At 53.3% G+C, this 27170-nt stretch overlaps 12 protein-coding genes across 12 annotated transcripts; 9 read left to right on the top strand and 3 right to left on the bottom strand.

Moving 5' to 3' along the window:
* Positions 1 to 169: 169 nt before the first annotated feature.
* Positions 170 to 1662, top strand: ACO1O0_008297 (uncharacterized protein; the record flags this gene model as incomplete). The annotated part of the gene is made up of 3 exons (XM_083197661.1): positions 170 to 241; positions 347 to 568; positions 634 to 1662. The coding sequence occupies 3 exons, from the start codon at positions 170 to 172 to the stop codon at positions 1660 to 1662; spliced, it is 1323 nt and encodes a 440-aa protein (XP_083047129.1).
* Positions 1663 to 3006: 1344 nt separating this feature from the next.
* ACO1O0_008296 (uncharacterized protein) lies at positions 3007 to 3618 on the top strand (the record flags this gene model as incomplete). The annotated part of the gene is made up of 1 exon (XM_083197660.1): positions 3007 to 3618. The coding sequence occupies one exon, from the start codon at positions 3007 to 3009 to the stop codon at positions 3616 to 3618; it is 612 nt and encodes a 203-aa protein (XP_083047128.1).
* Positions 3619 to 5267: 1649 nt separating this feature from the next.
* On the top strand, positions 5268 to 7217 carry ACO1O0_008295 (uncharacterized protein; the record flags this gene model as incomplete). Its single annotated transcript, XM_083197659.1, has 2 exons — positions 5268 to 6069; positions 6793 to 7217. 2 exons carry the CDS (start codon positions 5268 to 5270, stop codon positions 7215 to 7217), a joined length of 1227 nt encoding a protein of 408 aa, XP_083047127.1.
* Positions 7218 to 8821: 1604 nt separating this feature from the next.
* On the bottom strand, positions 8822 to 9804 carry ACO1O0_008294 (heme-dependent oxidative N-demethylase family protein; the record flags this gene model as incomplete). The annotated part of the gene is made up of 3 exons (XM_083197658.1): positions 8822 to 9297; positions 9353 to 9742; positions 9801 to 9804. The coding sequence occupies 3 exons, from the start codon at positions 9802 to 9804 to the stop codon at positions 8822 to 8824; spliced, it is 870 nt and encodes a 289-aa protein (XP_083047126.1).
* Positions 9805 to 11366: 1562 nt separating this feature from the next.
* Positions 11367 to 13153, top strand: ACO1O0_008293 (uncharacterized protein; the record flags this gene model as incomplete). The annotated part of the gene is made up of 6 exons (XM_083197657.1): positions 11367 to 11370; positions 11447 to 11715; positions 11772 to 11857; positions 11911 to 12610; positions 12680 to 12915; positions 12979 to 13153. The coding sequence occupies 6 exons, from the start codon at positions 11367 to 11369 to the stop codon at positions 13151 to 13153; spliced, it is 1470 nt and encodes a 489-aa protein (XP_083047125.1).
* Positions 13154 to 13281: 128 nt separating this feature from the next.
* ACO1O0_008292 (uncharacterized protein) lies at positions 13282 to 14064 on the bottom strand (the record flags this gene model as incomplete). Its single annotated transcript, XM_083197656.1, has 1 exon — positions 13282 to 14064. The coding sequence occupies one exon, from the start codon at positions 14062 to 14064 to the stop codon at positions 13282 to 13284; it is 783 nt and encodes a 260-aa protein (XP_083047124.1).
* Positions 14065 to 15109: 1045 nt separating this feature from the next.
* Positions 15110 to 15856, top strand: ACO1O0_008291 (SGNH hydrolase-type esterase domain-containing protein; the record flags this gene model as incomplete). The annotated part of the gene is made up of 1 exon (XM_083197655.1): positions 15110 to 15856. The coding sequence occupies one exon, from the start codon at positions 15110 to 15112 to the stop codon at positions 15854 to 15856; it is 747 nt and encodes a 248-aa protein (XP_083047123.1).
* Positions 15857 to 16886: 1030 nt separating this feature from the next.
* ACO1O0_008290 (SurE domain-containing protein) lies at positions 16887 to 18045 on the top strand (the record flags this gene model as incomplete). The annotated part of the gene is made up of 4 exons (XM_083197654.1): positions 16887 to 17034; positions 17099 to 17217; positions 17282 to 17475; positions 17541 to 18045. 4 exons carry the CDS (start codon positions 16887 to 16889, stop codon positions 18043 to 18045), a joined length of 966 nt encoding a protein of 321 aa, XP_083047122.1.
* A 980-nt stretch (positions 18046 to 19025) lies between these two features.
* On the top strand, positions 19026 to 20487 carry ACO1O0_008289 (CRAL-TRIO domain-containing protein; the record flags this gene model as incomplete). Its single annotated transcript, XM_083197653.1, has 3 exons — positions 19026 to 19252; positions 19284 to 19425; positions 19489 to 20487. 3 exons carry the CDS (start codon positions 19026 to 19028, stop codon positions 20485 to 20487), a joined length of 1368 nt encoding a protein of 455 aa, XP_083047121.1.
* A 320-nt stretch (positions 20488 to 20807) lies between these two features.
* On the bottom strand, positions 20808 to 21521 carry ACO1O0_008288 (Mg-dependent acid phosphatase; the record flags this gene model as incomplete). The annotated part of the gene is made up of 1 exon (XM_083197652.1): positions 20808 to 21521. One exon carries the CDS (start codon positions 21519 to 21521, stop codon positions 20808 to 20810), a length of 714 nt encoding a protein of 237 aa, XP_083047120.1.
* A 480-nt stretch (positions 21522 to 22001) lies between these two features.
* Positions 22002 to 23245, top strand: ACO1O0_008287 (uncharacterized protein; the record flags this gene model as incomplete). The annotated part of the gene is made up of 2 exons (XM_083197651.1): positions 22002 to 22903; positions 22981 to 23245. 2 exons carry the CDS (start codon positions 22002 to 22004, stop codon positions 23243 to 23245), a joined length of 1167 nt encoding a protein of 388 aa, XP_083047119.1.
* Positions 23246 to 25534: 2289 nt separating this feature from the next.
* On the top strand, positions 25535 to 26737 carry ACO1O0_008286 (uncharacterized protein; the record flags this gene model as incomplete). The annotated part of the gene is made up of 4 exons (XM_083197650.1): positions 25535 to 25643; positions 25748 to 25817; positions 25887 to 26344; positions 26421 to 26737. The coding sequence occupies 4 exons, from the start codon at positions 25535 to 25537 to the stop codon at positions 26735 to 26737; spliced, it is 954 nt and encodes a 317-aa protein (XP_083047118.1).
* Positions 26738 to 27170: the final 433 nt, after the last annotated feature.

The following is a 27170-nucleotide window of genomic DNA, read 5'->3' as shown; positions in this document are numbered from 1 at the left end:
GGACGAACATGCAAACTCGTCAACGTCAACCGTTGGGGATGCCTCGCCTGTCGCAGCGGGCGACAACATAACGCACGATACGACAGCTCTCGACGCTAACCATGGCCAAGTTGAAAATGGATCCGACTCTGCCACGCTTCCGAATCTTCCCACCCCATCGCCGTTGATCATGTCGTCGCTCGACCCCCTGCCCAAGTCAACAGAGGACATCCGCCGGCTTCTCAGCCACTACCGCTCGCATGTATGCCAGCTGATGATGCCTACATCGGCACCGTCACAAAATCCGTGGCTCAGACTTTACCTACCTCTAGCAGTGCAGGCAGCCCCCTGTCAGCCATCGCGACAGGTCCTCCTATACTCAATCCTCGCAGTCGCAGCCTTCAACAGAGCGCATCTTACCCCTGCCGACAGGGCCAGCTTTCGGCAACAAGGAGACAAATACAGTGAGATGGCGAATTCCATGCTGAAGAGGATCCTGGATCAGGGAGACGAGTCTGGTCAACTGCTGTACGACAAGGTTGAGAAGCAAGCGCTGATGGCGGCGGCGTTGACGCTGACGACGGTTGAAGTAATTCCTTGCCACTCCATGAATAAAACGCGGCCCCCCATACCAGCTAACAACGAATGGATTAGGTCTTTAGTGGAGGGAGCAAAGGAATAGGATACGAACACTTGCGCATGTGTAGACGGGTTATCCGTGCCACGGGCGGGTTGCGCTGGTGGATCTCTGATGCCACGTCCACCACCCTTCTCCAGATCTATCGCTGCCTTCGGATTGTGGCGTCTACCTCTGGTTGGGCCGACAGCAATGAAGCTCGTGATGGGCAAGCAGTGTTAGAAGCTGCTACGGATAATAGCCCGCAGGACTCAGAGCTGGACGACAGCATGTACGAGACGCCCCTTTCTCGCGGGGATGAACGGATTGTCGAACCAAGGCCAACCATGCCCATCGGCGATTACACACTCGATATTACCTTTGGCATTTCCGTAAAGACGCTTGGCTTTCTCAATGAGACTATTGAGCTCTCTAGGATCAAAGGAAGGATGGGCCACGACAACACCTGGGCTTCTGACGCAGCATCGCGGCTGATTCGCCTGGAACAAGGGCTATTCGACGCCCTGGACGATTTTGAAACACTGAAGGACCATGTGAACGCCCACCTGCGGCCTCATGACGCCATACCCAGTTACGTCGCCGAGGTCATCAAGGACAACCACATCTCAGCCTTCCACTACAGCACCATCGTGTTCTTCCGGAGAGCGCTCTGTAACGGCTCCACCGACTTTGTCCCGCGCGTGGAAGGCCACGAGGCGAGGAAGCGTCCCACGGGGCAGCACCTCGTGTCCAAGGCGTTGGAGCACCTCGAGAACATCGACTCGCTGTCGCACAACATCTCCGTCGCCGACACGTTGTGGCCGGGCTTCGTCGCCGCGGTGGAGGCGGTGGACACGGATCTGCGGCACCGGGCGCTGGTGTGGCTAGCGAGGGCGAAGCGGCACGGCATAGGGAATGTCTTCCAGGCGGTTTCGCTCGTCATGGAAGTTTGGAGGAGGGTTGACCGGCAGTGGGTGGAGAAGACTAGGGGACTGGAGTCAGAGCTGGGCTCCGTGGATTGGAGGCAGGTCATGCAAGAGCAGGGGACGTATATCATGCTCACTTAAAGGTGTCTGCCCCTAGGGACGGTACTGTGGAGGGGATTTTCTTCTTTGGGTACAAAGTCTCTTCAGGACTATAGTGTATACTGATGTTTAGTTATAAGATAATATAGAGGGCGACTATATACCCTTATATAACAGAGTACGTAGCTACTTAAGATCGAATAAGTATAACTTTTAATAAGACATACGTAATTTATATTGTCAGATATTTATTTGTTTTTATATTACTATCATTAGCATAACTAGTATATATTAATGTATAAATCTTAATATTAATATTATATCATTAATAGTTTTAACCCCTTTTTTACTATACGCAAATCTTTTCAAGCCTTTTTTATAAGGTCCTTTAATGATAGCCTTATGATTACAGGTCCCTCATTCGTAGTCTTATATATAATGATTAAACCTTGATTTGATTAATGAAATACCGGCGGCGCTCGACCGAGTCTATTCTGTGCCCGGCCTGACCCCTAGAGATATTGCCTTCGTCCTCGCTGCTAGAGACACTGTTGTCACCACTCCAATTAGATTGCCCCCCGTAAAACTCAGAGCATCTTCGTCCGAGGTCTTTATGGAATGTCCCCTAGGAGTCGTAAATCTTCTGCGTAGATTGTAACGCCGATCTACAGTGCTCGGGTATGGGTGTGCGTTGCTTGGAACCTCGTTGGACAAAGGGTTTCTACAGAACAGGCTGAATGGAACGCGATTGGATTGTTGGTTGCAGCTGTATGGCTCAGGTGTGGGGGTCAAAGAATGCGGGAGCGGAGTGGCGTCCTGCGCTGCAAACTGTGTATCAGCCAAGTCTTTCTATTAAGCGGCTGCAGCGCAGTGGTATTGGCTATTGAGGTGGGTTTCCCTCGCCTCTTCATATGGAACAACGATCAATTATAAGCGGTTAGATCCGGTGTCAAGGGGAGACGTGGTTTGGTTTTCATTGTGAGGCGGGAAGGTGAGGGCTCGAAGTAGCCGCATCTAGTCTCACTGGGACCATGCCATTGGAGTTTCCCCTCAGGCGGACCGATCCGAACGCGTTGGTTGATTGCATATGTTCGCCTCATCATCAATCAGCCAGTCTCGTCTTGACACGCGTGGCTGGAGCCTGCATCCGCAGCAACATTGTCCAGCTGGCACAGAGCCTGCATCCGCACATTGTCCAGCTGGCACAGAGCCTGCATCACGTTGATGGAGGGTGGCCTTGAAATGGGCCTTGTTAAGTTGATAACCCCTCCTGCCCGCTCTGTTGTGATTTTTGGATTCTGACTTATTCTTAATGTATTTAGGAGCGAATTCTCTAGGCAAATGACCTACCAGTCCTTCAAGGAGCGAATGAAACTGTCCTCAGTCATGGCCGATTCAAAGACGAAACCGACTACGAAAGGTCCATATCCTAAGAGTGCGAAAGAGTCCAAGGTCTGGTCCCTTGTATCCCTTGCCCGGGAAGTGGCGGGAGAAGCAGAAGGCATACATGACTACTCTAACCTAGTCGAACAAAAGAAGAAGCTTGAGTATCAGCTCAAGGAGAGGTCTAATGAAGTTTTACGCCTCAATCAGGAACTGGAAAATCAGAAGGCCATGGCCAATAACGAAATATCCATACTGACGTCGACATTCGGCGAACGGTATAAGGTTTTCGACCAAAACAATGGCGCTTTAGAACAATATCAAGCGCGGACTGATGAGGCTAAAGCTGAGCTGAAGAAAATCAAAGATAGGGACGCGTCTAAACAAAGCCAGCTGTCATCGCTAGAGATAGCTCTGAAGTCGGCCACGAGCAATTTCGAGCAACTTCAAAAGAAGAATAAATCGATAGAGAGGGACTGCGTCGTCTACCGATCCCAGCTACAGGCAGTTCAAGATGAACGCGATGACCTCGAGGCAGAGCTGAGACAGGCCAGAAACGACCTAGGCCATGGCTTCTTTTATAAGATGGATGAAAGTCGGGTGACGATACTGTAAGACTGTCATATGGTACCGATACCCCAAACATTGAAACTGATATTTCCACAGTCAGGACCGTTTGAAATCTTTATCGACGGCATCCTACACTATTATTAAGGATTTCATATCTGAGCCTGAGATCACAATGGTGAGGTACATGATATCCGTATTATAGGGACATACTAACGGACTACAGAATTCTGCCTCTACGTTACAGAAGCTTCAATCTCGATTACCTGGTTTGCCTTTGTCATTTGGGTCAACCAAGGAGGCTGTTCTAATGCGTCGTGCGGCGGGCCAAGCGATCATCAGCGAAGCGTTGATGGGATACATTTTTCTCCCTTTCTACGTTCCCGAGACTCTGAGGGAAGCGGCGAACCAGATGCTTGACTTTTTTGCAGCCGACAGCGAGCAGCAGCTAATGTATCGCCACCAAGTCAGCACACTTCTAGACAACGGCGACATAGAAGTCGCTGCTGACGCCGCTTTCACAGCTGGCGACGAGATTGTCCGGCATCTCAATCGACTGGTCGCGCCTGAAAAAATAGAGAGTTTTCGTCAAGACGTCGACGCATTTCTGAGCCAGGCAACTGAGATGTGGGTTTCCGAAGGTCAGAGAGCTGCCGACCGACTTGTGGTCATGACACCTGCGAGTAGTGATGAAGGGGTAGAGACGTATACCGATTTTGGAGAACGCAGCAATGCCAAAGCTGCGAGCGGGAGCCATAAAATAGCAGCCACACTGTTTCCTCGAATCGCCGTCAACGGGAAGATACTGCATGGAGGAACGGTTCTGTGGTCGGATTCGCCAGCCGTCATGATCGCCAGAGATCAGACCCCGACCCCGATATTGGGACGTAGTGGCACATTACGGAAGAGTAGCCGACGGAACTCGGTAGCGGAACGATCAACGGGTTAACTGTGCTCAATCAGGGAAAGTGGGCGTTTGTCTTCTGCATATTCTTCTTTTTCTTTGGTTTCGGAATGGTTGTTTCTTGTGGAGTTTTCTACTACCGTCGTTCCTTGACAATTGGAAGCTAGTATGATCATTAAGCCCATCCAGCACTGTACCAGCTAGTTATGACTTGGATTTCTCCGATCCACACGCAGCCGGGGATGTTTTCCCAACCTCCTCTACGTTGTGTAAGAATATCATCTTGGCAGACAGCTTCTCGTCGTCACGCAAGAAGTGGCTCTGATGTTGCAGCTGCTTCGCCACGTACGACCCTCGGATTGGGATACCTGCATGACGACGCTCGAGGGCCATATTAACTGCGTTACCTCGGTCGCGATCTCACCCGACTCTATAATCCTGGCGACGGTGGATCTCAGACCGGCCATGGTTGACTATAATGGCCAACTGCTGTATAGCTACTGCATGTTACCATGGTCTTCACTGGCTGGGACGATGGATTGTTGCCGACCTTTAGGGCTAGGCACTTTGGGCCGCCCCTCTGCATCTTGTATCGGGCTCAAGTGGCCTGTCGCCAGAAGTTAACTCTTTCCTGACTGGATATATCTGATGCTGGGTGTTACCCCGCCCGTGCTGTGCTCTGCGCGGGCGGGGCAATACATGGTGTGAGCGTTAACCTGATCATGAGGCTCCTCCGTCCACATAACTCCAGAGGCTGTTGTCTTTAACTTTGTTAGCACCTGTTGAAGAAACAATGGATTATGATGATGACAAGGACCAGACGCTTCACGAACTCAGCTTGCGGCACGGAGCGTCTATCGTCTCGCAACTCGTCGACATAGGAAATCAGGGCAACCAACTACGACATATCAAGTATCGCTCGTTCGTCAGTCGACTTCAGTGTCTCCAGCTCGGAGGTATAAAGCTGCGCCGCACGTTTATTAACGCCTTCCGCAAGCAAGAGTATGTCGCGCTGTCCTATACCTGGACACCTTCGGAGTATGAAGATCCAGAAGCCGGACGATACCGCGTCGAGGTCTGGGACGGCAACCATCTCGAGCCTTCAATAGTCCGGAACTGCGTCTTTGACCGCATTCTCGGCTATATGCGCTACACCAACGTCCAGCTTCTCTGGATCGACGCCCACTGCATCCCTCGAGACGCGTCCGATGATCCTGCTTCCACTTGCCACACCAGGTGTACTCAGAAGCGCGATGCTATACAGGCTATGGACCTCGTCTACCAACTCAGCAAGCACCCTGTTGCTCTGTTGGGACGTCCCTTGCGAGTCGAATCCGAGCTGCACCTCCTAGAACGCATCCTTCTAGGCGATTTCGTCGACGACTCTATGCGTCGGCTCTTGAGGGCCACTACTATTTATGAGGCCAGGAAGGCCTTGTGGCTGCTTTGCGAGATCACTCGGGATTCCTGGTGGGGACGCGACTGGACATTCCAGGAAAACTACCGTGGCGGACAGCGGATGAAGCTGCTGATCCGCCACGATCCATCGCTAGAACAGCAGAAGCTGCGCCTGAAGGTATTTGGCAAGATGCCGGGTGAGTTATGCAGCTCTCCGTCTCCTTCTCCACGGAGGCGACACGGCTGTGCCGGGCACTTGATGCAGTGGCGGGAAAGCTGCAGCCAGGCGACCTCTGCCGGATAGACGGAGTCCTCCGGGCGGCAGGCAGGTATGCGCTTCTGCTGCCAGAGTCTAGTGCAATGACACCGACGGTAATGGCTGACATCGAAGCTCGCGGGCTCGAGAAGCCGTGGGACCGGCTGGCCATTCTTGCAAATTGTTGTCAGTACTCGGTGCGGCTGGATGATGAGGCGCTCAGGAGGCAAAGTCGCAGTCTCAGTCTGTCGATGTTAGCCATGTGTTTACTAAATGGCGAAATTCTCAACAATAACAACGACTGCTTAAATGCTACAGCCTCGCTAACGACATCAAAGTTATTCAGACGGCAGGTGTTTGAAGCATTCAATGCGCCTGAAGATGACACTCGACGGTTCACCTTTAACAAGGGTTGTCGACTGACCGACGTGGAGTTGACGGCAGAGGGTGTCTCAACAAAGGGGCACCTGTGGAAATTAAGTCGAATCATTGACACCTCAAAGTTCTGCCCGAAGCTACCGTGGATCAACGAACCAAGAGGCCGACTAACATTGAATCAGCGGAAGCGTCTACTACAGCTAGCGCTGCATCTGTTCCAACTAGACCACTTTGCTCTTGCTCACCGGATCAAACAATATCTTGCTGATGATGCCAAGGCTGGGAGAGGGCTATGCCACCTTTACCGAGATGTATCTCCACCGCATGGCTATTGAGCTAGCAGCAGCAGTCCGGGCACGCCGGAAGCTGAGGTTAGGCAGCATCTGGGATCCGAAGAGGAGATCCTCACCGTACCGCGCCATCTTTGTGTGGTCCTCCACGGAAGAGGATGGGGATGAGCTATGCCCGCCGCCGGCATTTGTGTTCACGTCGGCCAGGTCACGCGATCCGGGCTCCGAGGCACATGAAGCCAACGACATCGACCGCCACGTCTCGCTCGAGGTCGACCTCGAGGAACCTCTAGATTGCGACGGTATGCCGCATCTCCGCATCCGCACATGGCGGCTCGGCATTTGCTTCTTCGAGGGTTGCCCACGCACTAAAGTGGTGTTTCCCTGGCCGCGAGCGTTGCGAGCCATCAAGCCGTTATGAAGATCTAGCGAGTCGTGGTAGGTCTAAAGCGGAACGAGGCAGCCACCAATAGTTTTGAAAGCGGCCAGTTTTCCTGGTATTCCTATCCATGGTCTCGAATCCCCGGGTGAGAGCCATCAGGAGAGAGGGGGCGCTGCCATCGACTGTACGCTAGTCAGTACTCTAACTGAGTCACTGTGAAAACGTTTTGAATACAGCAGGCTCGACGCCAATAAGGAGGCAGCATTCACTAGTCTCAGGTTCTGGGAGTATGATCTTCGTAAAAGCCCGGCCGCCCTTACGCCAAAGTCTCAGGCTGCGAAGGACCAGCTCTGGGAAGACTGGAAATGGTGGGTATTGATCAATCCGGCCATAGAATTCTGGTGGTTCTCACATGACGCAGCTATTTCACGAATAACATCGATGAAGAACCGGATTAGATATGGCTTGACCTCTATAACGGCCGCAGAAGGTCTAAGCACCTCTATACGGTGTTCCTTGAAGCCTGCATCGATAGCTCCAAAGTGCTCCGCCTAGTCCTAAGTCCTGAAGAGCACGTAGAGGTGTAGACGACAACTTCTGCCAATTCCCTTCTGATAATATGGAAGACGCTGCTCGTCCACACCGATATCACGGTATTGAATAGGCAGAGGCAGACCTTCATCAAAGGGGAAGCCACGACCACAGACGTCCTCGTCATCCTAAGGACACTCTAGAGCCGCGCTCGTAATATCCCTTGTATGAGGTTCCCTCGTGTGGTATTCTACTCCATCATCCTAGCTAATGTAATTGGTGGCTTTCACCCCGAGACCCTGCCCCTAGCTCGAGGATGTTGACTACGTACCTCTTAATAGAATAAGGAGTTCCACGACCGCAAGATTTTCCCGATGATGTACTCCCAATACAATAAGATATGGAATCTAGCCATCCTAGCTGCGGTATTTTGGGAGGGTATGCGGTCGTATTCGATGAGAGTAGGAACCGGTGCCCGTCTTGGTAAGTTCGACCTCAGCCTGAAGCCTCTTTCCATACCCGCTTCTCCCAACTATATGTCTAACAGGTGCATTCAGCGGGATACTACGGAACTACGTTCTCTCGAATATAACCCAAGTATACGGGCGAGGCTACCAGCCCAATGTATGCGGGAAAACCTAGCCAATATCGTATTTAGAAAACTCGTTACGAAGGATAAGGAGCTCTTTAGAGTACTCTGGGATATATCTCTATCTCTAGATACGAATGCTCCCCTCTACTTAAGCTAGAAGGACCTAGATAGCTTTGATTATTATCGCGATATCTAGAATCTACAAGTTTATTATATGATCATAATAGCTATATTATCAAGTAATACTCTATAAAGGGGATTATAGCTGGGATTAAATAGATCTACTAGAACGGATAGCGGATTCTCGACTTAATCTAAAATATCCCTATTATCAATACCGATAATAAGAAGCAGGCAATATTGCCGTACTATCAAGTAGATATTCTAGTATCTTCGATAAGATGCCTTATTTTCCAGTTGATGATTAAAGCATATATATTATTAGACTGAATACCAATGCTACTATCCCCAACTCCGAGTGGCATCCTCCTCTTCTCCAGACAAACTAGACGTATTAGTCTCATTCATCAATGTCCAGGATTTCCGACAGATGCTTCTGCAACAATTTATCCCAGACATTCTTGTTCTTGTACTTGGCCACATCATCGGTGTAACTGTTCACGCTCGTTCTCAGGGCAGCCGCTACTTCTCGGTCCTTTGTCACCTCAGTGATTGGGGTCACGTACGTCCGGATGGTGAAGAGCAGAGCTCTAGTCTTGGGCAGCCGCTGGAGAACCTGTCGCTCCACTCGCAGATGGAGATCGCTCAGCTTTGGGTCATCTCCTTCCGGTAGGCTTAGGTTGTGGTGTGAGCGGCGGTGGAACAGCTCGTCAGAGTCATCGATGGCGTAGTTGAATCTGCTCACTACCGAGCCAACCTTGAGGCGTTGGAAGAACCGGTCCATGGACTTGGCCAGCTTGCTTTCATACTGTGGCACCTTTCCGGCGTGAATTCCCCAGAGGCTCTGCCCTATCCTCTCCTCAATTTTGAAACCCGCTATGTTGAGTGTCAGTCAGAATACTACAGCACAGTCAAGAAAGTCAAGACATACCTGGGAAGCATGTTGCAGCTGCCCGGAGTGTAGTTTCGCCCGTCTCAGCATCATTAAACAGCAAGAAGAAGTCGTCCGTCGCAAGGAGACCCATGATTTCCAGAGGGTGATGCTTCTCCCAGGTGCTGGCATCCGAAGAGAGATCCCATACATCTCCGGTAACGAGGTTGTGTATTAAATGTGGCTCCAAAAGCTTGAACATGGTGGGATACCGTCGTACAAGCGTCTCCTTGAGCAGCTCAAGTGCTTCGAATGCGCCCTCGCCACACCCGGGCAAGACTGCCACTGCCTCGTCCCAGTGCTCTTGATAAACTTTCCTTTTCAACTGGTACTTGACGAGGTACGTTTCATCAATCTCAATCCAGTTTTCAACATTCGTTGTCTTCAACCCTACATAGGTTCTCCTGTTAGCGCAATTGGTACCTAGTATCCAAGGAGAAGGACTCACCCATGGTAACATGGTACGGGCCATTGTTCCATGGCCTGTAGGGAATTTGCTTTTGCTTTCGCCAATCAAAGTTATCCTTGATGGGCACAATTTGAGAAATATCAATCTCGGATGGCTCGGCTGCCACGAGTGTCAGTTGTGAACGGCCACGATGGGACAAGTGAACCTAACCTGATTGCACTTCGTGTTCTATCGGCTTCTGTTTCTTCTGTCTAAAGCCCAAACACCGGCGAATACTAGGTACCAAGGAGACCAGAGCCGATAAGGAGAGTGCAAATAGTAGTATGGGGACAATCATGGCGAATCTCTTTACGGCTGAGGTCAGGACTGGCGCATTTGTTCAAATTTACAAAGATTATGTGCGTTGAGATACATGCGACGATTCCAGTCTTTCATTTTCTACACATAATCTACTTTTCGGCATAGGATGGCTAAACCTCCCTCCAAGCCACTAAGTATGCTTCGCGGCAGGTGAGCGTGGGCTAGATTCTCGCCCCGAGCGCCCGAGAGTCGAGACCAGGTTACCAGCCCCGTTATCTCGCCCCGAGCAAAGGTCAGATGACCGATGTCTAATAGGTATCTCGAGCATTTTAGGTAGCCAGGAATGTTTGAAAGATACCTAAGAGACTTGATATCTCGCATGCTATCTTCACTCAAAGCGTGGCTAGGCCGTCAACCAAGCTAAGACGTACATTGGGTACATGTAATCATTAACTGGACAAGGGACTAAAGTCCATGTCGTTTCCGGTAGTAACTTGATCCCCCAAGAGCTCTGACCAGTCCATATTCTCCCATTTGTCCAGCTATTATTATTAAACAAGAAATTCTACGTACACAATTATGTGCGGCATTTTCTCGAGCAGCTACCGCAAATGACATGGTGGAGAGGGGCATAACATCAACACCAGCATCCAAGGAACAGCGATCCGTGGTGGCGACAACATGATCTAGCCAGCTAAACCTGGGCTCTAACCAATTCATAGACGTAAGAATGCCAACTTCGCCCCGAAGTAGTCATATCTCATAAAATTTAAGCAATTAATGTTCCAACCCCAAACCAATACCCCGTGGTGCCGTCTCCTCCTCCTCATCTCATGTTCGGGCCGAACTTTGTAAGTCGAACTTCGCGCCGATTTTCTATCGCGGGGCGACATTGTGGCTCATGGCACTACAGCGAACCGGGTATTACATATCCTAGTTCTGATCGCAGAATTTCCTACGCCTTCATTATTTTGACATTCCTGTATTATTCCTTGGAGGTTTATTTCCCAATTACATCTCTGAAAGTATCGACTCCTGCGCAAGCCATCTACATGGGAATCACAGATACCTAACCTAGATTCCGGTTTAACTCACTTCTGGCCGGTACAATGTCTGTCCTTGGAAATTTCAGATTGCCCGCCCTGGTAAACGAACCTTTTGTAAGTTTTGAAAATATCATCCAGCTAGGGAATCAAGCTGATCATCAGACTGCCTTCGAACCTGGTTCAACAGCCCGGGCCCAAGTCCAAAATGCAATTGATGCGTTGAAGGCGAGGAAGCCCCAAGTGGTTGTTCCTAAAGTAAATGGGTCAGATGTAAGTGAAAGAACAGCTAATTTAATTCATACTGTTGACTGACCATGAGTGATCACTAGGTACCTACAGGGAACCTAGCAAAACAGACCAGCCCTTTCGACAAGAACCTAGTTGTCGCTGAGTACCACCTCGCCGACCAGGAGCTAGTCAGGAAAGCCATTGATGGCGCGCTCGCTGCTAAGAAGAAATGGTCTCGATCGCCTCTGCACGAGCGAGCTGCCATCTTCTACCGAGCTGCACATCTGATTGCCACGACATACCGCCATGAGATGATGGCGGTGACAATGTTGGGCCAGGGTAAGAACCTCTATCAGGGCGACATTGACTGCGTTGCCGAGGTGAGTTTTTTCATGGTTCTTGATCTATTTCTGCAATGTTTGCTAAATTGTCCAAGTCGATCGACTTTCTCAAGACATTCGCCAACTTGGCCGAGGAGCTGTACAAGTCCCAGCCTCCCTTTAACACTCCTGGTGTTTGGAAGTATGATTGACTATCCCCACCCGTATACTGCAATATGGCTGACAATCACTTAGTCGTTCAGAGCAGAGACCCATCGATGGCTTCGTCTACGCCGTCTCCCCCTTTAACTTCACTGCCCTGGCGGTCAACCTCGTCCTCGCCCCCATCATCATGGGCAACGTGGTAATCTGGAAGCCCAGCCCCGGTGCCATCCTGTCCAGCTGGCTCTTTAACAAGATTATGATCGAGGCCGGCCTCCCCGCGGGAGTCCTGCAGTTCCTCCCCGGTGACGCCGAGCTGGTGACCAAGGCGGCCCTGTCGAGCGCCGAGTTTGCAGCCCTCCACTTCACGGGCAGCACCCACGTCTTCCAGTCCCTGTGGGCCAAGATCGCCTCCAAAGTCGGGTTCTATAAGTCGTACCCGCGGCTGATTGGAGAGACGTCTGGCAAGAACTTCCACTTGCTTCACCCAACCGCCGATGTCAGGAACGCTGCTCTGAAGACCATCAGGGCGGCGTTTGAGTACCAGGGCCAGAAGTGCAGCGCCTGCTCCCGGGTATACGTGCCGTCGAGCCTCGCCTCGTCCTTTCTTTCGATTCTCAAGGAGGAGACGGCTAAGCTGTCTATGGGGTCTAAGATTACCGACTTTTGCGGGCCAGTCATCAACCAGGCGGCATACGACCGCATCTCTGGCATCATAGCAGAGGCCAAGTCTGATGCTGAGACTGAAATTATCGAAGGTGGCGAGTGCGATGACAGCGTTGGTTTCTATGTCGTACGTCCATCTTTATTTTCCTACATTCTCATCGGTGTTATGTGTGCGGGAGACTAATCTGTACCCAAGCGACCGACTGTCCTGAAGACGACGAACCCCAAGTCCAAGTTCATGACGGCAGAGATCTTTGGGCCCGTAGTCGCCGTCTACGTCTACGAGGACAAGGACTACGGGGACGATCTCTTCGAGCTCATCGACCAGACGACCGAGTTTGCGCTGAGCGGCGCCGTCTTTGCCTCGGATCGCGAGGCCATCTCCCAGGCGACAGAACAGCTGCGGTTCTCGGCCGGCAACTTCTACATCAAGTAAGATAACACAACAACATTAATGACAAGAGGTTATTTCCAGTACTAACGGAGCAAAAACAGCGATCAGTGCACAGGCGCGATGCCCGGCCATCAGCCGTTTGGCGGCTCGCGTGCTAGTGGAACGAATGACAAGGCTGGGTCGATGAACCTGCTGCAGAGATTCGTATCGGCTCGCACAATCAAGGAGAGCTTCACCACGATAGACGAGGTGCTCTATGTATCGAACAAGGAGTAAACTAGCTCTTTAGCTTTAGAATTAAAACGTAAAATTACTGGATATATAATGCATAATCATAAGTCGTTTTATTGTCAATAAAGTGCCAAATATTGCCACCTTGTAATCAAAGTATAATGCTCAGCTCTTTATTCCTCATCAGGTACAGAACAGCCAGATATGCCCTTGCAAAGCCTCAGCAGCTCCTCCTGCCGGGCCACATCCCCAGCCCCCGGATGCGCCTCCTCCTCGCCGCTCGTCGTCATGAAGGCACCACTCCGGAGCCTCGCGAGCGGCCCCTCGCCGGCCGCCCACCTCGCCAGGGCCCTGGCAGGACCATCCACGGCCTCTGGCGCACCCATGCCGCCCATCTTGGTGCGCACCCAGCCGGGGTGCATGCTCACGACCTGGATGTCGCCCCACCGGCGTGCAAAGGCGTTGGCGAGCATCACGTCGTGCAGCTTGCTGTCCTCGTACGATGGCGACGTGGCGGCGCTCTGCTTCGTGGCGCGGCCCTCGTCGCCCTCGTAGTGGCTGTCGGAGCTCATGAACATCAGGCGCGACGTGGGACGGTCCATGAGGCACGTCAGGATATAGGGCGCCAGGGTGTTGACGGCGAAGACGGCCGAGATACCGTCAGGCGTCATGGCCCCGGTGGCCGTGGAGCCGTAGCCGATGGCGGCGTTGTGCACGACGGCGTCAAAGGGGCCTGCGGCGTTGGCATCGCGGGCGAGCTGCTTGGTCTCGGCGATGGAGGTGAGATCTCCGATGAGCACGCCCTGGGCGTTGGGTACAGCTGCGTGAGCAGTCGCTGCGCGGTTGGCGTTTCGGGCGTGGAGAGTCACTTGGTGGCCTTGGTCGGCGAGCAATTTCCCGGCGGCCTGGCCGATGCCGTCGCTGGAGCCGGTGATGAAGACGCGCACCATGTTCATTACCTGGGAGTGGAGGGGATGCTATTAGTGTCAAGCTTGACGATTCCGTGTCCAATAAGCGCCTAAAATTCCTCGATGGCCGCCTTTTATCGATACATGCTACTCCGTATAGATTCGCATAATATGATATCAAATATGTGGGCAATGCCAAGTCAATTACGTCACAAATGTTGCCGCGGGTTGGAAGGCATATGTAGCTAGTGATCTTTGAGTAATCGTAGTTCCCGTATGTTCCATCGGCATGGAGTATCCGTATAAACGTATAAGAGGGGGAGAGAGTACTAGGTAGCATTGAAGAATATGGAGATTGCGAAATATAGGAACGCGAATTCAGAACCTGATGACCACAAGGTACTAATGCCTGAGGCCGCTCAAAGGGTCGCAAACTGCTTTTACCACTCCTTATACTCTGCAAGATGTAATCGAGGCGCTCGAAGCTGCTGGATCCTTCTGTCCGAGTGTCCGACATTGGGGCTTGGCATATTCGCAACAACACCACATACATGTATGGGTATTCTGGAACGGCATCGAGACCGCCCCAAATGACAAGCGCACCTATCCCAACCAGCATCGGCACTTGCTCGAGTATAAAAGTGCGGGGAAGAAATGCTTCTATATTGCCGTCTGCTAATGTCAACCGCGCATTATGCCGATTTGGGTGCACGGAAGATTGCCCGTTCGGGCCGCACGAGTATCGCTGACTGGTGGAATAAAATGCCTGACACACGGCGACGCAAAAACAACTCGACTCCGACCGCCCGAAACAATATTTTTGCGACAGGTTCAAGTCCTGGGGGACGAGAGACGGGTTTACATGTGCCGACATGTTCATATCCCCTGGTGCCGTCTCATTGGTATATTCTATATAACTCGTAGCTAGGCAGTGTTGATCTTGACTCCTTGAGCACCAAGCTTGTCTTGATAGCCATTCCGAGAAATCCTTGTACATATTTCACATTGCAAATTTATTCTGCCAACTTGTATCCATTTGGCTGTCAGGACTCAAAACAATACCACTATGAGACTCTCCCTATCATCTGCAGCCATGGCCCTCGGCGCCATCCAAGCTGCCAGCGCCCAAACCGTCTACTTCTGCGGCGACAGTACCATGGCTAGGGCCGGCGCCAACGATGGTGCTACGGACGGCTGGGGCACTTATATCGGCGACCTTCTGACGGCCCCCGTCGTCAACAAGGCCATCGGAGGCCGCTCCGCCCGCTCCTACACCAAGGAGGGCCGCTTCCAGGAGGTGGCGGACCTCGTCACCGCAGGCGACATTGTCGTCATCGAGTTTGGCCACAACGACGGCGGCTCGCCCGAGAACAACGACAATGGCCGGTCCGACTGCCCCGGGGCGGGCACCGAGACGTGCATTTCCGACTCGACGGGCGAGACGGTCTACACGTTCGTCTTCTACGTGATCCAGGCCGCCAACCTCATGCTCAACAAGGGCGCCACCGTCATCTTCAGCACCCAGACGCCCAACAACCAGTGGGAGACGGGATCCTTCGAGGGCGCGCCCAGCCGCTTCGTGGGATACGTCAAGACGGCCGCCAATGCCATGTCCAACTCCGATGTCACCTTTGTCGACCACTTCCAGGCCGTCAGCAACATGTACCTGAAGCTGGGCAACGATGCCGTCAACGCCCTGTATCCCAACGACCACACGCATACCAGCCCCGAGGGCGCTGATCTTGCGGCCCAGGCGTTTGTGCAGGCTATTTATCAGGGGATGAATGGTACGACTTCGCTGAAGCCGTTTGTCAAGGAGCCCGTGAGCATTGTGTACTAGGGGTTGGTTGGATGGAGGTGATATGACGCGACGGGGAGAGGAGGAAAGAGGAAACAGGCAGACAGAATATGGAGCGATTCGTCTGAGTCAATGGATTACGTTTGCTAGGAGTCCCCAGCTCCTTGAATGTCAAAACTAAACACTGAATTTGGCAATATCGATTGACGACCATGACTTACACAGCGAAGGGATACATAACTACATCATATCTCTGTACGGAGTACATGTGGCTTGCATTTGGATAGAAGCAATGGATGGCCATGCTCACAGTTTGAAACTGTCGGCAAACCTGCCGTGTTGGACTCGAGAATTCAGCGAAAGATAGCGCCTTATATTTCTTATCGCCACCATCTCAATTTTGTATGGTGTCGGCCGGTCGCGCTGAGGCTCCGGGCCCGGGACTCCGGTACGGTGTACGGAGCCCAATCGGGGCCAAACCACGTGCCCCCCCGCAGCGTTGTTATGCAGGTCTCCGCACCAAGCCTCACAACGGATTGAGCCAGTTTACGAAACACCCGGTTTCGATAATGGCTCGAAACAATAGTCCAACAAGTGTCTTGTCCTTATCATGTTATCATGTTCACAACGACCACCGGCCGGCGCCGACAGCCCGGGAGCATGATGGCCAGGATGGGCCACGCGACCACTTGCCTCATTGGGACATGGGTCTCATGGGCCCTGGGCGACAACCGGGGAGATTGGGGAGATTCCAGCAGGCAGAGCACACGACTGGCTGCTTCAACAACAAAAGTCCCCCCCCCAGGACCCTCCCCCCAGAGACGGCAGGCCGATCTATCCGCGTAGCTCCTTGGGTTAACGGGCAACAACGCTGCCTATCTTCCAATTCCGGGAAGGAGCACGCTGCGGCTGGGAGACGGGATCAATTGGAATGGCGAGGGGACGTGGTGGAGAGAACGAGAGGACTGATCGTTGGTAGATAAAGCCAGTGTGCTGCTCCCCAAATTGTCCCCGACGATCCTTGGTCCACCCTCTATTCTGGAAGCCCTTCTGTCGCAGGTAGTACTCCAAGATGCGTCTCACCAGCCTCCTCGCCGGCACCGCCGTCTTCCTGGCCTCGTCCTCGAGCGCTCTCAACATTTTAATGAACAACGACGACGGGTTCGGCTCCGGCAACCTGCGTGAGACGTACCGTCTGCTGAAGAAGGAAGGCCACAATGGTTCGTCATGGATCGCCATGGGAATTGAATGGATGATTGAATGGCCAAACTAACAATTCATCAGTGTGGATTGTTGCGCCCGCCACCAAGCAGAGCGGCCAGGGTGGTCGATCCGACTTCACCACCGAGGGCAACCTGACGGCCCCCGCGCAGTACGATCTCATCCCTGCTGGCGAGCCATCTGTAAGTCCTTTGGATCAAGAAGAGCACTTTGGGGGAGGCCAATTGCTGACCATCTTGTGTCTAGGTTGGCACCGACCCCCATGACAGCCACATCTGGTACTACAACGGAACCCCCGCGGCGTGCACCTTTGTCGCCCTCGACTACGTCCTGCCCAAGTTTGGCGACTTCAAGGTGCCCGATCTTGTCGTGACCGGCCCCAACTACGGCACCAACCTGGGTCCCTTTGTCTGGACTCTGTCGGGAACCGCTGGCGCTGCGTGAGTCCCATCACAGATATCTTCCCCGTTTCACGCTTCATGTTGCTAACAAAAAAACCTGACAGCTACGCCGCGACTCACCGCAGCATCCCTGCCATTGCCCTGTCGGCCAGCAACGAGGAGATCCCCTACTTTGACATCCACAACGAGACCAACCCGGCCACCTGGGCCGCCGAGGTCAGCGTCAAGGTCATCAACGCCTTCCTCAAGGGCGTCCCCAAGCGCGCCCCCGTCCTACCCCTGGGCTACGGCGTCAACGTCAACATCCCCCCGCTGACCGGCGACGACTCGGACCTCGAGTACATCCAGACGCGCATGACGGGCAACGCGCACGTCAACGAGGCCGTCCTGGACCCTTCCAAGGGCACCTTCACCTGGGAGAACATCAAGCCGTACCAGGCGGGCGTCAACACCTGCGTCAACGGCGACTGCACCATGGAGGGCGAGACGTACGCCGTCGAGAACGGCGCCGTCGCCATCTCGCTGTACACCATCGACTACACGGCGCCCACGACGCGCAAGACCAAGACCATCATGGAGCGCATCAAGCCGTTCGCCCCCTGGAAGTGAGGCGTTCGATAATTGTGTGCGCTGGGATGGTTTGGGGACGGGGGATAATACTTCATAAATTGCAGTAGTAATCAACAAACAAATTGTCTCACGGCAGTATATCTTCCGATGTCCTGCGTCGTGGCGACTAAGTACTTGGTTTCAGCCCCTGGCTCACCGTGTCTGCTTGGTACCTAACCATGGCCCTAGTCTAGCCACTGATGACGGAGGCTAATTTGGAGAGACCCCGATAAGGTTTTAGCCTCGTGCTTCCTCCTGCATCTTGGAGTCCACGCGGACCGTCATGGTGGTCAGGCGGGCGCTCCAAGCGCCGAGTCACCGAGGCCTTACCGTGGTCACCAGCGCAAATCGCTGCATGTTTCAGGTTCTTCCGTCTGTTGTGGCGTTTGCAGTCCAATTATCTGGGTGTTTATTATATTAGCACCGTGATACCCCGCCCCATCGCAGTTGGTATTCGTATCGAAGAGGACAACTGGATGGTTCACCAACATGAAATTAACTGCGTGTTTTCTTTAGAGGCAAGTGCCCTTATTGAATGTACGTTGCCTACTGCGTACGTCGCCTATTATTGGATCATAGGACCCTGTCTTGGTAAATAAGATAAGGTATCCCACTAGCGCTGACTGCGGCTACTTACGACGTACTAGTTAGGAGGTATAAGCTCCTGGGGTTTAGGAAAACTCAACATGGAGAGACGAAAAGGTTCAGCCTGCCTGCCTAGCAACCGTTGCCTGCTAAGGCTGTTCGGTCTTAATCACTACCTGGTTTAATTCCCGGGCATTCCGGGAAGCGGAACCTGGAACCTTCCTCCCCACCCCCACGGCTGGCTAGTGCAGCGCCTGAATCGCAATCCGTGACTATTTCACCTTCTCTCGCCTGCATTTGTTCGACCGCTGGAGATCTTGCTATTCCCGTTCCCCCAAAATTTCCCCCCTTCGTCCGATCCAGCACTGCTGCTCATTCGCGCACCCTCGACCAGCATGAGCTCCGACGCTGCAGCCCCCGCGACGTCGTCGACTACTGCTGTCGCCGACGACTTCGCCTACCCGCGCGGCCACTTTGGACATCTGAACGAGCACGAGGCCAAGGCCCTTGAGGAGTTCAAGGCCCTGCTAGAGGAGAGGGGGTACTTCAAGCCTGGGCCGCCTGCTTCGCACGATGATCCCACATTGCTGTATGTTCTGCCACGTCGCAAAGCTTCTCTGAGGTAAATTCTAATCCTGACGAACCCCCCACAGGCGGTTTCTCCGCGCGCGCCGATGGGTCCCCGAAGATGCCTTCGGCCAGTTCAAGGACACGGAAGACTGGCGCGTCGCCAATGACATTGACGTCCTCTACCGCACCATCGAAGTAGGCGCCTACGAGCAGAGCCGCCGACTAGTAAGCCCGCATCCCAGCCCCAGCGCCACTCTCTAGAAGCCCGCCTGACCCAAAACTCCGCAGTACCCCCAGTGGACCGGCCGTCGCGATCGCCGCGGCATCCCCCTGTACCTCTTCGAAGTCAAGCCCCTCGACTCCAAGGCCATCTCCGAGTACGAGCACCTCGGCGCCAACACGACCTTCTCCGAGGCCAAGACGGACGGCAAGACGCCCCCGGGCCTGCTGCGCCTCTTCGCCCTCTACGAGAACCTGACGCGCTTCAGCATGCCCTTCTGCTCGCAGCTCACCGACCGCGAGCACCCGGACGTGCCCATCACGCTCAGCACCAACATTGTCGACATCTCGGGCGTCGGCCTCAAGCAGTTCTGGAACCTCAAGGCGCACATGCAGGCGGCCTCGCAGCTCGCCACGGCGCACTACCCGGAGACGCTGGACCGCATCTTCATCATCGGCGCGCCCATGTTCTTCAGCACCGTCTGGGGGTGGATCAAGCGCTGGTTCGACCCCATCACCGTCTCCAAGATCTTCATCCTCAGCAGCGCCGAGGTCAAGCCCACCCTCGAGACCTTTATCGAGCCGCGCAACATCCCCAAGAAGTACGGCGGCGAGCTCGACTTTGCGTTCGACGGCCGCCCGCCCGTGCCGGACCCGTCGTGGGACGGCGTCATCGAGTGGGAGGCCGGGCACTCGTCGTTCCCCCTGGGGCCCCTGCTCTGGGAGGAGATTGACGGCGGGAAGAGGCTGGCGTGCGTGAGCTACGGCACCGAGGAGGGCAAGACCAAGGGCGAGAGGATCTGCACTGTGCCCAAGGTGTGGCCGCCACACCAGGAGGAGGCGGTGAACGGCACTACTGCTGCTGCTACTGCTGCTGCTGCTGCTGCTGTCACAGAGGTGAAGGCTGAGGAGCCTGCGGAACTTGCCGCCCCTGCCGAGCCCGAGGCGAAGAATGAGGACGGCGTGACGAATGGCAAGGATATGGAGAAGCTCAACATCACCGACGCGGAGAAGGAGAAGGCCGCTGCGGCCGGCGTCTCGTCGACGGTGACGACCGCCGCCGCTTAACGGTCCTGCGCATCTATGAAGGAAGACAAGACGATACCCAATATATGAAGAGAGATGGTGGATTAAAGAGTAGAAAAGGAACATGTTGTGGGATTGATACCTCACTGGAGGAGTCGTAAAGGAGTCTCTGGAATATTGCAATGTATATATATATCTGCATCTATAGAGATCTGAATACTTGAAAACACCGGGCTTTCTACCAAGACCACACCCCCCCATTTTCTCCCTCTATTAACTTTGACTCTGTCGAATATCATAGATTTAATCTCCTCGAGACCTGGCCTACCCCTTCTAATATCACTCCGCGACTGCACCTCCCCTCAGTTGGGCTTATACCCCCTCCGCCGCCGCCACTCCGCAACACCCTTGTCCACCTCATCCCACGTCACCCCGTCCCGCACCAGCCACATGGTCACGCCCAGCGTCTCCGTGTCGCGGTTCCGCGCCTCGTCGTCAAAGAAGAGCATGTCCTCGAACCGGATCCCCGTCCGCTTCTGCAGCGCCTCAAAGTGCCGGATCTTGCTGCTCGGGTAGATCTCCAGCCCGGCCTCGAAGGCGTCCAGCGCGCGCCGCGGCTTCTCCTCCTTCGTGCTGCTAGTGCTACTACTACTACTATCGGTGTGCAGTGGCGGCAGGTGCAGCATCTTGAGAAGCTCGCGCGCGAGGCTCGGCGCGTGCGTGCGCGACGCGACGCCCAGTGCCACGCTGCCGGGGGCGCCACCGTCGTCCGCGTTGGTGGGCAGCCGCGGCAGGGCCTGCAGGATGCTGGGGACGTCGGCGTAGAAGGCGTACTCCTCGCCGAAGCGGTCGGCGGCGGCGGAGTGGTGGGTATTGGACTTGAGGGGCGGGGTGACGTGGGTGTCGACCCAGAAGGGCCAGAGGGTGTAGTCGAGGTCGAAGACAATGGCGCGGGGGAGGGGCAGCGACGGGTCGGTGAGCGAGGGCGGCATGCTGGCCGCAGTGGCTTGTGGGGGGAGGAGGACGCTGCCGGTGGTTGAGCTGCCGGTCGCCTGGCGCCCCAGCTTCTTGGGCATGGCGGCGGTGCGGCTTGGGGGGGAGTGGGAGTGTGTGCTGTGGTGAGGTGTGGTTTGGGGAGGTCAAGTTTCTGGCGAGAAGCGGCGATTCATGATCGGCGGGCCGTGGTGGGGGAAGTCAGCAACTTCTAGGCCCCATTTGGTTGACCATGAACACTAATCATTTGGATAATTGCGAATTGATTTCTTTCAAACTGCATTAGTGACCCAAGTAATCCGTAGTACTCAGTACTATCTGTCATCGCCTGCCTTAAACTTAAAGGCGACAAGAGTTGACCTTCCTTGTTAGCGTGACGGGAAAGAGCCATGCCCCTGGCGACGTCGGAAATAACAAACAACACTAGACCAGGTTCAGCAAGGCCTGATCTGACCTTTTCATCGTTTCGTCCATATGGAATTGTGCAACGTCTTTCAAACGATACCCATTGCTTCACCCTAAAATCATTACCAACCTTACATATCTAGAACCACAGAAGACCCATGGAACATTCCAGCCCTGAGAGGCCCGGCCAGCCTCAGCCGCGCGACGCCGACGCCTCAGAATCCCCTCACGAACCTCCTCGCCACGCCCAGTCCAACAACTGGCGTGTTCGCACGAGTGATAACCCTCCGCCAGTTTCAAATCCCAGCCGCGGCGCTCGCAGGGATCCTGACAGCGCGGCCAGTTGCTTTGGCAGCGACAGCTGGCGCACCAGGTCCACACAGAACCCTGATACTTCCTCTCCCCGTGATGCCCGTTCTCATGGAGCATCTCCCAGCTGGCGCGGACACCAACAAGACAACCAGGCTATTCCCCAAGACCGCGTGAGGGATCGCGAGACCAACAAGCCGTCCTCCAACCTCAAGGATGATGCGTCCGACGCCCCGAGCGAGGGCCGGCGCATTTACCTAGGTAACATCTTCTACAACGTTCGCCCGGAGGAGATCAGAGAGGCTTCCCAGTCCAGCGGCTTCCCCGACATCGAGAATATCCATATCTCGGTCGACCCCGTCACCGGCCGCAACCCGGGATATTGCTTCGTCGAGTTCGCAACCCGGGAGATGGCCAACGCCGCCATCGAAGGCATGTCGGGTGTGCACATCAAGGGCCGTCCGCTCAAGACGGGGCCCAGCCAGAACAAGCGTCCTACCCGGTCCGATGAGCGTAGACGCGGTGGCGGCGGTGGCGGCTACACACCGACGTTTGCCAGGTGGGGCGACTGGAAGCCTGAGGGCAACGGCGTGAGGCTGGATGGACAGGGTCCCGTGGGCGCTGAGGAGCACCTCATTGATGTGGTACAACATCAACAGCGTTCCAGGGTATTCGTCGGGGGCCTGGGTAGAATGATTAATCAGGAGCACAATGATCAGGAACTCCGCGAGATCTTCAAGGACTTCAAAGTGTATGTATCACCCCCTGTCGGATGCGTGGTGACGGCTTATTCAGGTACCTAACTACATGCAACTAACCTCAACTCAGGGTCGCCGTCGGTAAGAGGATCACACCGCATCCATCGACGCAGACGCTACCTGGCAAGCATCACTACGCCTTTGTGGACTTGGGGACGGAGGAGGAGGCCCTGGCGGCCGTCAAGGCGCTCAACGGGAGGTCGTGGACAGAGTCACGTCTCAAGGTCAGGGTTCAGTCAGAGCTCCCGCAGGAGATTGAAGAACGGGGGAGACGGTACAATCCTAATGACACGACTATTCCCAAGCTTCATTCGTCAGCTGAGGAGAGCGAGTAAATCCATAGAATCATAGACTTATAAAGCGGTAATACTTCAGCGAAGAAAATTTGAAGTATTAAGAACAAGTTTCTACCTAGCATGACGATTACACATTTGTTGACGCTTTGTTGGTGACTAACTTGGGGACCAATATTCTAATACACCCAAGCCCTCTACATGGGTGGCTCTACGACGTTGAGGGCAAATTCCCCTCTTTGCGTGTAACCCTAATGCCACAAGGGGGCAATTTGTGGAACCCATTCAAGAATACGAAGTAGGTATCCGAGTATTCCGTATATGCTAGCGTCATTGACTCCTAGAACTATGCATCGGAAGGTATCTAAGACATTCCCATGCATGATGAGCCGTATGTACCTAGCAGGCGGAGGTCGGTTTTCATAATGGTCACAGGACGGTTAAAAAAAAACTATCGACGGCTAGTTGTCACCACTGTGAGGTGTCACTTCTGTAAGCTATCGCCAGAGGTCTTTGGCAAGCCCTTAAGCTCTTGAAAAGCATCCATAACCATGTTAGGGTAACAAAATGGTCGCACAAGACATGCATAAAGTGTTACAAAAAAGTTCAATACTGCTAGTTAACAGCGGACCATTTGCTCCTTGTTTTGGCTTTAAAAACACACTGCATTATAGCGGCAAGACATGAGTGGATGAGGCTATTCGGAACGAATGTCGCAGACTAGCTGCTGCGGACGGGAGCTCTTCGAATGGGACAACGGCTGAGGTTTCACCGAGACGTGCATCGGTTAGCTGAAATTAAGCTAGAGGTATCCGTACTACGTACTATAATTCTACACGCTTTCACCGCTTTTCTTAATAATGCTAGACTAAATGTTACTATATAAGTAGTAAGATAGTATTAAAAGCCACAATAAAGATAAGTAGTATAATTAAAGAAAGATGTATTAAATTAAAAATTCTAAGACTAGCCTATACATTTCTTTAACATTAATAAATAATGCTGTTTAACCTCTTTCCCTATGGTAGGCAATTGTTGTAAGGAGGGTGCCTGGGGCACCCACAGCCTTCCGCCCCACCACACCTAGATAGCTCTACTGTGTGGGCTCAAGCCCACACAACACACTTAGTCACAACAGCACACATAGGTTCAATAGACACATTGAGCCCACATCTCGCCACCTCATCACATTAATTAACGTCGGCAGAGCTGTGTGGTTGGCCTGGGTGGGGGCCGGCGAAGGCATATAATACCTGCCTCTGTTACTATGAGCCGTCCTGCCACTCTTGCTGTGAGGCCTCTAAAGAAAGGGCTCGCAGCAACAAAGACTGCTTCGCTCACCCTCTTTGAACGTCTTGGCGGGTAACGGGCCTTGTATAGTTTAAGGTGAAGGGGCAGAATCTACTCGTACGTATCAGTTGAGCCTATGTATTAATCAAATTAACTGCCGTATCCCTCGGGTGGGGCTTACGATGCTGTTGTGGCCTTGAGACGCTTCTATGGCCTTGCGGTGCCGCTGTGGGCTCACGATGCTGCTGTGGGCTTGCGATACTGCCCTGGCCTTTTGATGCTGCTGTAACCTTGTGTTTCTGTACCATCTGTACTACTGTCCAATAGATCTACTCATGATCAGATAGGAAAATAGTACCGTGTATATCGTAAGACATCCCGCAGAAGCTTATGGCCAATTGAACGCACGTAAATATAAAGACGTCCAATTCTATGTCTTAAAAAGGATGTCATAATACCTACAGAATGCACATGAGACATACACTATAGCTTTCACAAATATACTCATTGGAGGGGCAGCGTTACCTGCGGCAGACACTCTTGAGAGGTGATATAGGTCATCGTTCATGGCACCCTGTGGGCAAGGAAACTAGCGTATGAAATTAACTAGGCATAGGGGGGTTTCCTTTCATTAAACCGTCCATATGTTTATGATTTTGTATATAAATGATGCATGTATACAGATAATTCCTCGCTTAACCCTCCTCTTCAACACACACTGCCAGCTTATAGCCAACGACAAGCAAGATGACTGCCAGCACAAACAAAGTCGATATTTCCATTGGGAAGGTCCCTAACAACCTCGAGGCCATACCTCAACTACTTGAGGAATTTTCAGGGGATGCGGCCGCTCTCACCACCGGGGGCGAGGACGCCCGCCAGAGATTGCTTACCACGTCTCGTTCTATAGTCCAGGCCCTGGAAACTCCCCATGAGACTATGCTCCAGCACTGTTTTGCCCAGGTAGCCCACCAGCTTCAACAGCTCCAATTTGACTTTGACAGATGTTGACATAAGTAGCCCGCCACCACTGCATCTCTCATGGTTGGCCTCGACACGGGCTTGTGGGAGTTGATGGCCAAGAACGGCGACCGGCCCCAGAAAGTGGGAGAGTTGGCTGCAAGCCTTGATATCGATCCTGCGCTTCTTAGTAAGTTTTTCAGATACACGAGACAGTAAAATTGGCTAACTAGCTTTCATACCGTGTGATGCGCCATCTTGGCGCCGTGGGGAGCGTAACCGAAATCGCTGAAGGCGAGTATAAGCCGACCAACTTCTCCCTGGCCATGAGTCTTCCCCCAATCCGTAGTATCTACGTTGGCATGTAGGTGTTATCTCCAGCTTCCGCCTTCACCATGACGAACATACGGCTTACATGCATTTTATCAACTAGGGTCGCGGCCGGTAGCTTTCCCACCGTCATCAAATTCCACGAGTTCTGCCGCGAGCGTGGGTGGAAGACTCCCAAAGACCACAAGGATACGTGCATGATGTACGCCTTAAACACGAACGAGAACTTCTTCACCTTCACGCAGAGACAGGGATACACGGCCGAGATCAATGAATTCATGAAAGCAAAGTGTCTGAGCAATACAAAGTGGGTGGAACCGGGGTTCTACCCCGTCAAGGAGAGGCTCATCGACGGTGCTGATACCGCGCCCGAGGCGCCGTTCCTCGTGGACATTGGCGGGAGCGGCGGTCACGATCTCGAAGATCTCAAGCACTACTATCCCGACACGCCGGGGAAGCTCATTCTTCAAGATCTACCAGCGGTGATCCAGGAGATCAAGGACCTTGACCCTTCCATCATCCGCATGGAGTATAACTTCTACGATGAGCAGCCCGTCAAAGGTAAGCCATTTACGCATAGCCTATGTTTTTCCCCATCAAATGGAAAGATATCCACATGCTCATTGCACCACTCTAGGTGCCCGCGCATACTACATGAAGACGGTCCTGCACGACTGGAACGACAGCGTATGCGAGACCATCCTCGCGCGCGTCAAGGAGGCCATGACGCCCAGATACAGCAAGCTCTTGATACAGGATTTGGTGGTGCCGACAACAAGGCCCAGCTATTATGACACGTCGCTAGACATGACGATGCTCACTGTTCTAAGCGCCAAGGAGCGGACCGAGGCCGAATGGCGTAGTCTTCTGGAGGGCAAGGCGGGCTTGAAGGTTGCCCGCGTCTGGAGGCCCGGCAGGATCGGTGAGTCCGTGATTGAATGCGAGCTGCCATGAGGGAGACTATGGCTGGGCTGAGGCAGCTCCATGTTGCGGGTTCGATGTTATGCTTTTACGTATATCTATCTCTCGTACATTTAGAGGCTTCTACTGCCAATTTGCCGCGTCCACTCATTCCATCCCCGTCAACTCCATCTTTCTCCTACGAGTACTATCATTAGTCGATGATAGTCTTTCGGCAGGTTGGGACTCAACTTTCCATCCATTTCGGCATATATTTGTCACCATATCAAGAAATGATCTTCAGGTACCAGCATTCCTGCAAGTTTCACGCAGGGTCCTCTTCCAGTGAATTGAGTCGCAGCTCAAGGTACCAGGTAGCCAATTGCGCCGATTTCACCCCCTGGTGCAGGGTTAGGGTTGAGATGCACGGAGGGTTCGAGTTCGAACGATGCGAAAAATAAGAAACACTACGATATGCTCCATACAT

The sequence above is a fragment of the Amphichorda felina genome (genome assembly GCF_050947745.1).
Source record: "Amphichorda felina strain 45539 chromosome Unknown scaffold_8, whole genome shotgun sequence".
Taxonomy (NCBI): domain Eukaryota; kingdom Fungi; phylum Ascomycota; class Sordariomycetes; order Hypocreales; family Bionectriaceae; genus Amphichorda; species Amphichorda felina.
The sequence above is the reverse complement of the archived record's forward strand: the minus strand, read 5'-3'. Positions and strand labels throughout refer to the sequence as shown.